The sequence below is a fragment of the Leptodactylus fuscus genome, chromosome 9, assembly GCF_031893055.1.
Source record: "Leptodactylus fuscus isolate aLepFus1 chromosome 9, aLepFus1.hap2, whole genome shotgun sequence".
NCBI lineage: Eukaryota > Metazoa > Chordata > Amphibia > Anura > Leptodactylidae > Leptodactylus > Leptodactylus fuscus.
In genome coordinates, this window is record NC_134273.1 from 84,430,144 (window position 1) to 84,442,162 (window position 12,019).

The following is a 12,019-nucleotide window of genomic DNA, read 5'->3' on the forward strand; positions in this document are numbered from 1 at the left end:
AGTATTAGTTGCCATCTTTGATATGGACGTATCAATCACTGAGGGGGTCCAGGATACCAATGGATCCAGGGAAACCCACCATATTTGTACAGGTGAGCTAGCCCCATCCTGGCCAACAGGTAAAAGCGCTGACAACCCTGCAGATGTAGAACAGTCTTGACAACAAAGAATATTCCAGAAAACAGGTGACAACAGCGAGCAGGCCAGTAATGGAGGTTTGTCTTGTACTTTTTGTGCTTTTAGGCTTTCCATTCGGCTGGAGGGGAACCCCACCGGCCTCGAAAATAACAGATAATGAAAAAAAATAGATGAGTGGTCAGAGCAGCGTTAGCAGGAAACATTCCCAGTAACACCTGCTTCCTGAAGGCTACAATTATTTGATCCCTCGGCTCCATATGTGCCGTGCCCTGAGCCCTGTTTGCCGTATCCGAGGTACATGCTGAAGTGATGACTCCAAGACTTTGATGACAAGATTAACCCTTTCCCTACAAGGACGAGATATTTCTGGGAAGACATTGCTTCCCTGCTCAGGTCTCTCCGTTACTTCCTTAGTAAGTCCATAGCTGACAATAGCTGTAAGTCCATCCCATCTGTGTTCAGATGAGAGTTGAGGCCTCTTCACTACTTACCAAGCACAGCGCCGTACATCATATAGTGGCCGCTACTTGGTATTGCATTTCAGTCCCACTCACTTGTATGGGACTGAGCTGCGAACAGGCCGTGTGACCGATGAACATGACAACACTGGCCAGAAAAGGTAAGTGGCGTTCATCCTTAACAATTGATTGGCAGGGCTGGCGGGTGTCAGATCCCCATAAATCTATACTAAGGGTAGGTCCTCAATATTTAAGTCATGGAGAACTCCTTTAAGCATTAAGATAAGATAAGATAATCCTTAAGCATTAAGCAGTTCCAACTGAATAGAATAGTCTTTACGTGTATTGTAAAAACATGGGGTACTTTATACAGGTCTGTGCAGGGTCCGTCCTGTATTGCCAGCACCTCTGTACCTGTGCTGTGGCCCCTTGTATTACATTATATTGCTCCTTGTGTTACTATATAGTCCTGATGTTACTACACAGTCTTCCTGTTCCTCCTTGTCCTCATCTTCCAGTTCTGTCTATTAAACCCATTAAAAGTAAATTAGAACAATGCTAGAAACTGCAGATCGGAGAGGTCACCCTGCAAGCCGCTCAGAGGGTCATCCAAGTCACTCCAAGGAACAACAAATATTCCAAGCAGCAGGCAGGAAGAAAGGTTCAGATTTCCAGGGGCTGGGAACATTTCGCGGCTACTTCCTGGAGAGCTGAGACACACTTCCTGCCGCTCTTCCTGCAGCTTTCTGCAAGAGGTCTGAGAAGTGACTTAAGTTAATGATGGCTTTAGCAGCCTTTCCTTGTGAGGGGAACGTCCCGTCCACCTGCAGAAGGCTTAACCCTTAGTCACTGCATACCGACAATATAAAGTGAAATACACAGAACTAATGTGAACAGATGGGCCCAGGTAATGTATCGTAACATCCATGGCCTCCTCTTCTTCCCATATGGATCAGTTACAATGTTGCGGCTACATTGTATCCAGAGCTCTATTCTATTTCCATACCACCGAGTAACATGATTGTAGTTATAGCGCCTAATAATGACTTTCCAGGTGAGACTCCCCAAACAAAGGTGTGTCGCCCTGTTTTCCTGGCAGGGTGAGCCTGAGAAACAGAACTGGCAAGTCCATATGGCCCGAGTCTAATGGGATGTATGTGACCGGCAAGTGGATTATTAGACCTAATGACCACCTTATAACACCCTCCTGTTCTAGGTCTCTGGGCTGATTCAGTTCTATATCATAGATGAGGACTAGTTTTTCTAGCACTCCAAATAATCTGTACAATTAAAGGGGTTGTCCTGGGGAATAAAATGCCCTTGTGGTTGCCACGCTCCCATGTTTGATCTCATTCCTACCCATGACAGTAGACTAAGGCCATTCTCCTGTTTTTGGTGACAAGATAAATGGGGCTGGCCATAGAGCTCAGGGTTTAGAGACAGAGAAGGGCTGGCTTAGCTGATAGACCGAGCTCTTAAGATGCTGCCATTCATCAAGTCTCAGACCATGAGGGGGGGGGAGTGGTCATGTGACCTGGTGTTATTTTATTTCTTTGGTTAACCCTATAAACAATATTTGGACTCCCTGTAGTCACCACTAGTAGGAGCTTATTGAATTCATGGTGTATAATGTCTGCAATATGCTCCCCCTAGTGGTGGCAACAGGCCTCTATAAATAATCATTTAGCTCTCTCTATGCACAGGGTTTGTAGCTCTGTATTACCAGAAATGTGGCTCGGACCAATACAAAGTCATTAGGAGTGTTAGGCCTGGTTCACATCTGCGTTCAGAGTCTGCATGGGGACCCCCCAAACAGAATACCGAACGCATTGACAAGCGGTGAACACTGAAAGCACACGGACCCCATAGACTATAATGGGATCCGTGTGTTTTCCACATGGTGTCCACATGAGTCATGCGGAAAGGAAATTAGTTCATGAAGTACTTATCTATCCGCATGACTTGTACAGAGACTGCACAGAAAACACGCAGACCCCATTATAGTCTATGGGGTCTGTGTGCTGTCATAAGCTCACCACTTGTCAATGCGTTCCATATTCCATTCAGGGATTACCTAACAAGACTCCCAGAACAGAATACTGATCACAGATGTGAACCAGGCCTCAGATACAAGTGTTAGATACATGTCCCATTGCCTTCAGAGCACATACAGCCCCCGGGCAACAAGGGGCTCAGGTCTCAGTGGTCACATGTTGTGTACTGGTGACTTCACTGCTCTTCACGATATCCAACGTGGGGCCAGGAATTGACCACCGCGGTCATCTGAGCCTCTGCACTTATGGCCTGGGCAGTCCATGCACCAAAGACAATGAGGGATGCCAGTCTGACCCAAGGAGAGGTAAGTATTGCTACTTTCTCATTTTACACCACCCCCGGCCACCCAGTGAGTTTTGCATTCATCTCGGTAAATCTCTTTAAATCTTTATATATATATGATATCCACGTTACGATACTAATAAATACATGTATGGAGAGACTTGCCGCAATGATCCTCTATACATCACTGGTGTGGGGACCAAAACTACAACTACTTGTGTATGGCCACTGATACTCTGCATAGCAAGTGACCACATTGTGTCCATGAGATCTGGTGGTGAGTGTGAGTGTTATTCTGCCAGCGCAGTATATCTGGAATATCCTACCTTAATGTTATTGTAGAAGCCTCGCCAGCCGTCTCTTGTGCCCCCTCTTGTTATGTCTCATGCAAACTCCTTCTGAAACCCTGAAAACATGATATTGACTGGTCCAAAAATTCTTCAAGGAAAATCTAACAGTAGGGTTTTATAGGAAATTCTGTGTATGGAGCAAAAGATAGCCAGTGTGATCTAGCTCCAAAGAAGAGCCAAAGAGTGCTGGAGACCTAGTGGTGGCCATGATGTCAGTGCACACAGAGTATTGCAGCTTTCTGTGTAGCCATGGTCTGATCGGAGTGCCCATGCTGACCCTGTCTACTGTAAGTATCTATATTGGTCATGTGATTGTCAGAACTGGTCCATGGAAGATGGCGGCCTGGACTGATGAATCATATGGACGGCTGGAGGAAAAGAGGGCACCAAAATGCACTATGGGATGTAGGCACCGGTGGGGGAAGTCTGATCCTCTGGGCAATGGAAAACTTTGACCCTGGGATTATGTGGATTTCAGACCATGCTAAATGTTTTCCTCTTTCCATAGGTAACACTGAAGCTGCCCGATAGTAACCCCACGATCTTAACCTGGCTCAGGAGCAATGTTGCCTATAAGTTTCACAACTTCACTACAACTTCTCAATTATTCTGGATGGAAACTTTCTTGCATTAATAAGTCGCCTTTGTTAAGATTTTATGTGAAGTGACTAATGTTCCTGACTGATGCCGAGTGAATCATTCTCCGGAGGAATACTACGTGCCGCTCTTTAATAGCCTTTCATCACTGCGCCGTGTGGTTTTGCAATCGATGTTTAATAAAACAAGGGGCATGTCTGCACCAATGCAACTTATCACTATGACGTACAGAGCCGAAAGCCAATACAGGAGCTTCCGCCCGCCCGGGTGTCATGTGGTATGGACAGAGAATGCAAACTTCAGCATGCCAGCTCTTGTGACACTACAACACCCAACATTCTCCATTCACTTCTATGGGAGTTCCAAAAACAGCAAAGAAAATGTTCACATTGGGGATTTAGTTTCACAACAGCTGCTGTGCCAAATATCGCCTACCCCTGTCCTAGGACTTGTGAAGTGAGAGTACCCCTTTAAAATGGTGTCTAATGGTAACAAAGAGGAATAGATCCTAAAGAGAGTAGGGGTATAAGGGTTTCCTTGCACTAGGATAGAGGAGCGAGTGGTTCACCATTACTAGTCACTATTCAAGCTCTCAACTTTCATATAACAATGGAGAACCCCTTTAAAATGTTTCATAAATTTGCAAAATAAAAGGTTCAGGATCCCCAATAAGCAGACCATTGAATTACCCAGGTTTATTTTGCAGGTTTGAAGAATAAACTTTGGTTAGTGGGGAAAGCCCCAATGGCTTCGGAGTCCGCAGGTTCCAGACGTTTCTTCAAGCCGACATCTTTTCTATCTCCATTGACGTGCTGGTTTATGACCTCCGCTAAGGCCAGACCGCTAATGGCCGCTCCCTCTATACTGGGGCTTACCAGCCAGTCCCCACATATCCCTACATTGTGGCTGGACTGGAAGACACAGTCCTCACCCTGTAGAACATTTAGGGGGTTAGCGGCACCCCACAACTGTACTTTGGTAAAACACGGTGCTACAAGTTGTCGGTGTATACCAGTCAACTCTGCAAAACCATTCAGAAGCAAGAGAGTCACTTCTTTCTCTTTAGATGGCGGTATAAACTCCTGAGGAACCTTATGGCTGGCCCCGAATGTCTTAGTGCTGATAAGGGTCCAGCACTGCAACTGATTTTGGGCGCTGTATTTGGAGGTGTTGTTTCCAATCCATGAGATGTCTGGATGTTCCACAAAAGCTCCGTCAAAGTCAACCTCAAATCTCCGAGGTAGAGCAAACAGCAACACCCAGAGCGAGCACAACTGCATGACATTGGTGCGGGGTGACAGAACAGGCCCAAACTTCACCTTCAGAAGATTGTGGATTTGTGGTGCCCCGGCATCGGCCATCAGTCGCGCTGCACACTTCCCATTATGGGCAACCACCAAATAATCAAACCAGCCGTAGTCATCAACTTTCCACTTTTTCATGGACGCCTCCCAGTGAACACCGCTGACCCACGTGTTGCCTTTTAAGTGAACAAGACCCGACAGACACTCGGGAACGGACTGCATCAGTGATGCCGATCTGCGACAGTCTCGCTGCACAGACCAAGCCTGAAATGCCACCACCAATAATGGCCACTGAGGTCTTTCTTCCGCTCATCTCGCGAGGGGTCAACAGGTCTAAAACGAAAATATAAATACATTTATATGTATCGGATTTGTATAGAAAATGTGTCAAATATTAATATTACAGACAACCAATGTCATGGTCACATGAAGCTTCAGATTGGTTAGATTCCATTGGTTCATTATAAGGAGTTGCCAAGGATGGAAGAACTTGGCAGGAAGTCTTCAAGGTTCCTGCAGCACCACCACAGGTGAAATTAAGTATTGCACAGTCCTCGTTAAAGTCAATGGTCTGTCCATGTAATTTATGGACATACTGGGTCCTCCAGGTTGATCATTCACATTATCCTATTATGTTGGGGGTTTTCTTGAGATGACGTGAACAATTTTAACTGGAGCTGGTCCACTGTGGGTATCAATTTATAGGGCGGCTGTGCAGCCAGTCATCTGGCATTGATATATCTCTCTACAGCTGGACTGGCGCTCCATGTTGTGAACCACTGCACAGTGGTTTCCGGAAACTGGTAAGATTGCAAAACACAGTCACCAACTGCCATGCCGGATATATTTTGCAAGCTGGTCTGTATGTGCCCCTTACTATACATCTGGGCCGGAGAATTCTGCTTTGTCTTGAGGAAGTCTGGGGATCCTGAAGAGATGGAGAAACAGACATAATGATGAAGTGGCCTTCAGTACCCAGCACTCTCTGGCTGAATGTAATGGAAACAGGTGTACGTGTGGATGTGGAGGTAAGGGGCTAAGTCTGACAACAGCCAATCACAACTTCATAATGGTCGGGTAGTCAGAATGTGGAAGCAAACCAGTGATTGGTTGTTATGGGTCATCAGACGGACATGGCGGACCTCAGAGAGACAACCATTGTGGGACTTACGTTGGAGGTCCATGGACCAATAGTATGGCTGACTGGCTATTTAAAGGGCTAGGCAGAACTCTTCCATAGAAGCCACACCAGTGTAGTTCATGAGCGGTGTCTGGTATTGCACATATCATCTAGCCCATGGAATGGAGAGTCAAGGAAGAATTCTAGGTTTAATATGTGATGACCTATCCTTAGGACAACTGATGATCGGCAGGGGTCCGGGTGGGATCAGCTGGTTGAAATGGCCAAAGCATTCAGGTAAGCACTGCGGCCTCTTCAATAGTTATCAAGCACAGCGCTGTACATCGTATAATGGCTGTGCTTGGAATTGCAACTCAGCCCCATTCACTTGAATGGGACTGAGCTCCAAACCAGCCATATGACTGATGAACACGACATCACATGGCCTATGAGGGAGCAGCCACTTTGAACAGCTGATCCTCTGGGGTCCGTGTTATCAAGATGCTGCTGATCTTCATTTGACTGCTTATCTACTAAGGATAGGTCACCAATTAATAAAATCCCCCAGCCTGATCCATTACCAATGGCAAAGAGAAGTGTCCCCTGAAAAACGTGTAATGCTTCATGTTACCTTTGGTGGCGCTGCAGGATTCCCTCACAGATTACAGCTCTGATCTATGGTAGTGCCATGATCCATGAGAGTCCCTGACCTACTGGTGAATGTTGGTATGGAGAATGCTATTTGGAGTAAAGACTTGCCCACAAATATTACTTACCAAATACCAGTAAGGGCGCGTTCACACATGTCAGATTTGCCTAATGTGACACATATTTGCTGACACTCAGATTTCTGCCATGGGTGTGCAGTTTGTTGAAGAATAGATCGACATGAACATTCGCTTTGCTCAATAAACTTACTTTGCATCCTACGGTAGGACTGGGACTAAATGTCTGATCGCTGGGGGACCTGCATACTGGGAGGGGTCCATGAATGCTCCATGTGAATAGGGCAGGAGTGCGCATCCATGTACACCTCTCCATTCACCTGGGAGATGAGGATCAAAGAGAATGGAACATTGGCCGAGCATGCAGTCCTAGGACTTGTGTAGTGAGAATACCCCATACAAATTGTGTCCAAGGGCACCATAACTATATGGGGCACCCAGGGGAACTTGCATTACTCTGTTCTTCTCCATGCTGGGGGTTTGAGAGCTTGGACTACCAGGCACCATGTTGCAGAGACCCAGCGGTTTTAGTTGCAGATTTTGCTATTTTTCATTCCATTTCAATTGACTCCTGACTTTAGCTCAAAAAGACGCAGCAAAATCTACAATAAAAACAGCAACATGGGGCCTCAGCCTTAAAGGGGTTCTCAGTCTCTAAATCGAGTTTTGGTACTGATCACCTATCCACAGAATTTGTGGGGATCCAACACGCCGACCCTGCACAGATCAGCTAGTGGACAGTCGGCATGTGCAGCACCCTGCAAATCAGCTAGTGGCCGGTTGGCACATGCAGCACTCTGCACAGATCAGCTAGTGGACAGTCGGCACGTGCAGCACCCCGCATAGATCAGCTAGTGGACAGTCGGCACGTGCAGCACCCCGCATAGATCAGCTGTGTAGATCCAGCCATATTCCACAGGTAGTAAACACCAAGCAGTCGTCTCGATTTCTTCGCCCTCAACTCTCAAAAACACAAAAATTGCTGTCTCAAGGCATCGCAAAGAAGCCAAAAACTTGAATTTCTCTGCCTCGCCTCCTTTTCTACCACGAAACTGGCACAACATACTTGTCCTGGCAAGCACCTCGAAAGGGAACGTGAGCGTCCATATCTAGGCTGCTACTTAATAAAACCACTGCTATTCATGCATTTTATGAGCGTGTTCGGCTGCAGAAATCAAATATGTCTGCAATTACATCTTGTGAGTCTGACAGCGCTCCTCGAGACACCACGGCCAGCAATGGCTATTAATAGCCACAATCCTTCAATATTACTTTATGTCCACAAACCATAGAACAAGACGGGGGGGGGGGGGGGGGGGGGTGTTACTTTTTGCAAAATAAAGACCTTACAAAAACAGGCTACGCTATTGCCTATAGGGAACAGGGGATATTTTAGGAATGAAAAAACACATTTAGGGTAGAGACGGTTAATTGGTATGGACGAGACAAAAGAGAGTCGTAGCCTTAATGGTAGACGGGGTAAGAGGAGAGGCGATGTGTAAGGCTGCGATCATATAGACAGACGAGGATGGAATTTAGGGATATTGGGGTTACTTAGGATCCGTTTGTGTTTGTCATTAGACAGACGCTCAGACGGACCAGAACAATAGACTTCCCATCATGACCGCTGTAGCCAATCACTGCATGCATCTATGAGATATGAGTGCTGTGGTCACATTTTGCTTTCCTCCGACTCTAGTCAGGGAAACCCTGGGAGGCGACCACACCTAGCAGACCATCAGTGGGGTGGTGCCCTGTATGCAGCGTGACCTGTATACAGTGTGACTGCAGCTTTTACATGTAGCCATACTATACTGTGACACTATACGGCAGTGTAAACCGTATGCAGGCTGCACTGACAGAGGAACTGAAGACATGTTTAACCCTCACTGGAAACTATGTGCACACACTGACAACTAGGAATGAATATTCTGCACGTTTCCAGCACTTACATGTTCTTTCCTAGCAGATCTGAGCTCTGCACATTCACTATGGCAGATGTATACAGCCCCATCCAGGACACATAAAGTATTCTCACCTCTAGTACCCACACTTGTCCTGCACAGATCCTCGGCTACTTCCTGATCCTCTTCCCAGCATGCTTTGCTCCAGGAATTGTATAACAGCAGAGCTGAGCAGTGTACAAGGGATAGGCTGGCTAGCAGTGGTTGTCAGTGCATGCTTGTATTTGTAGTTCTGCTCTACATGAACATTCCCTGCAGTATTTATTTGGTGGATTTCTTTCCTTTTGCTCCCTTTCATTGTTCTGTCCTTTATGTAGTTATTTTGTATCTTTCTTGTAATTCTAAATATGTTGTAGAAAGTGCAACAATAGGAGGAGAAGAAGTCAGTGTGATAACTTTCTGAGAAAAGATTAGCTAGATACATACATCGATATGAAATAGATAGATAGATAGATAGATAGATAGATAGATAGATAGATAGGAGATAGATAGATAGATAGATAGATAGATAGATAGGAGATAGATAGATGATAGATAGATAGATAGATAGATAGATAGATAGATAGATAGATAGATAGGAGATAGATAGATAGATAGGAGATAGATAGATAGATAGATAGATAGATAGATAGATAGATAGATAGATAGATAGATAGATAGATAGGAGATAGATAAATAGATATGAGATAGATAGATAGATAGATAGATAGATAGATAGGAGATAGATAGATAGGAGATAGATAGATAGATAGATAGATAGATAGATAGGAGATAGATAGATAGATAGATAGATAGATAGGAGATAGATAGATGATAGATAGATAGATAGATAGATAGATAGATAGGAGATAGATAGATAGGAGATAGATAGATAGATAGATAGATAGATAGATAGATAGATAGATAGATAGGAGATAGATAGATAGATAGATAGATAGATAGATAGGAGATAGATAGATGATAGATAGATAGATAGATAGATAGATAGATAGGAGATAGATAGATAGATAGATAGGAGATAGATAGATAGATAGATAGATAGATAGATAGACATTTAGATATTCCCTACTTGTGATACATGAGCAGTGTTATTGGCAGGTTGTCACTTTTGCTTCCTATTACAACATCGGGGTTGGAGGTTTGGAGAACATTCCGGGCCGTGACAAGCCTGTGAGTGAATGTGGCCTTGGATTAAGCCGTGTAAATTATATCTTAATGGATATTTCAACACATTTCTCTTTGATTTTACCAGAGTTGTGAAAATATCTGTTAAGACATATTGAAAAACAAGCTTGTGAATCAGTCATTGAGAGAGGGGGAAATACTTCTGTGGAAGTCAGAAGAAAGTCTTTGACATAAATTTAAAAAAAAAAAAAAAAGTTTTCTGAATCCCCCGATGGCCGAACAAAAAATGACTTAATGCCGGTTTCTTTTTGGGTCTCGAGAATTCCTCATTCCCAATGTACGACCTGGAGCTTTGACAGAAGAGAAAGGACACCTGTGTTGGCCACGGCTGCGCCAAAATTGGGCCGGGGCATTTGATACCTGGGGTTTGAGTCACTAACGTCGGCCCTTGGGACGGATGTGGGAGGGTTAAAGGGGTTTTATTGGCCTAATAGCTGAACAGAAAGCACTCAGAAGAAATCTGTGTCTTGGGTGTAATTTTATGCAAAAATAAAAAGGGGATTTTAGAGAGAACTGTTCAAAGGCAGCCTGAAGGCCGGCTACTGTAATACCGCCCTATAGTACACTGCCCGCTTTATCTTAAATGCAGAACATGAGAGGTCGTGGTCTGGAGACGGATGGTGGCAGCTCTGGAGTAATGTGAGGAAGTGCGAGCTCACGCAGGAGATGATAGATTGATAGAACGGGCTCCCAACAAGGTGGGTCATGTAAATCCCACCACTGAGCATTGGGATGAAGGTCAATTCATATTTAACCCTTTAACTATTGCCCTCATATTTACAATGAACTGAGAGGGGCTTACGAAGGGGAGGAATGTAGCGTAGATGAGAACGTTTGTATCAACATAACCATATTTAGAGTTGCAGACAAGTAAAGGTTAAACATTTTTGCAAATATAAATAAACATTTTCATTAATTTTATAGATATTCTCTAATCATCTTAGTGGTGACGTCTGTTGTCTTGATCAGTTACCAATGGACCATGTGACCATGAAGGCAGGAGAACACTACATGTATGAGAAGATAACCCGACCACAATAAGGACATCATGGCTGGTTATCAGGAGGACACTACATGTATGAGAAGATAACCCGACCACAATAAGGACATCATGGCTGGTTATCAGGAGGACACTACATGTATGAGAAGATAACCTGACCACAATAAGGACATCATGGCTGGTTATCAGGAGGACACTACATGAATGAGAAGATAACCCAACCACAATAAGGACATCATGGCTGGTTATCAGGAGGACACTACATGTATGAGAAGATAACCCGACCACAATAAGGACATCATGGCTGGTTATCAGGAGGACACTACATGTATGAAAAGATAACCTGACCACAATAAGGACATCATGGCTGGTTATCAGGAGGACACTACATGTATGAAAAGATAACCTGACCACAATAAGGACATCATGGCTGGTTATCAGGAGGACACTGCATGTATGAGAAGATAACCCTACCACAATAAGGACATCATGGCTGGTTATCAGGAGGGGACACTACATGTATGAGAAGATAACCTGACCACAATAAGGACATCATGGCTGGTTATCAGGAGGACACTACATGTATGAGAAGATAACCCTACCACAATAAGGACATCATGGCTGGTTATCAGGAGGGGACACTACATGTATGAGAAGATAACCTGACCACAATAAGGACATCATGGCTGGTTATCAGGAGGACACTACATGTATGAGAAGATAACCCGACCACAATAAGGACATCATGGTTGGGTTTCTGACAAGTCCCAGACCATAGCTAGTTCCCTCATTTATGGTAAGCGATCAAGACAACAGATGTCACCACTAAGCTGTGTGAGAA

The 12,019-nt window shown here is 44.6% G+C and overlaps 1 protein-coding gene across 1 annotated transcript; it reads right to left on the reverse strand.

Moving 5' to 3' along the window:
- Positions 1-4,575: 4,575 nt before the first annotated feature.
- Positions 4,576-5,406, reverse strand: LOC142217953 (renalase-like). The gene has a single exon (XM_075286293.1). It carries the CDS (start codon positions 5,404-5,406, stop codon positions 4,576-4,578), a length of 831 nt encoding a protein of 276 aa, XP_075142394.1.
- Between the last annotated feature and the right edge of the window lie 6,613 nt (positions 5,407-12,019).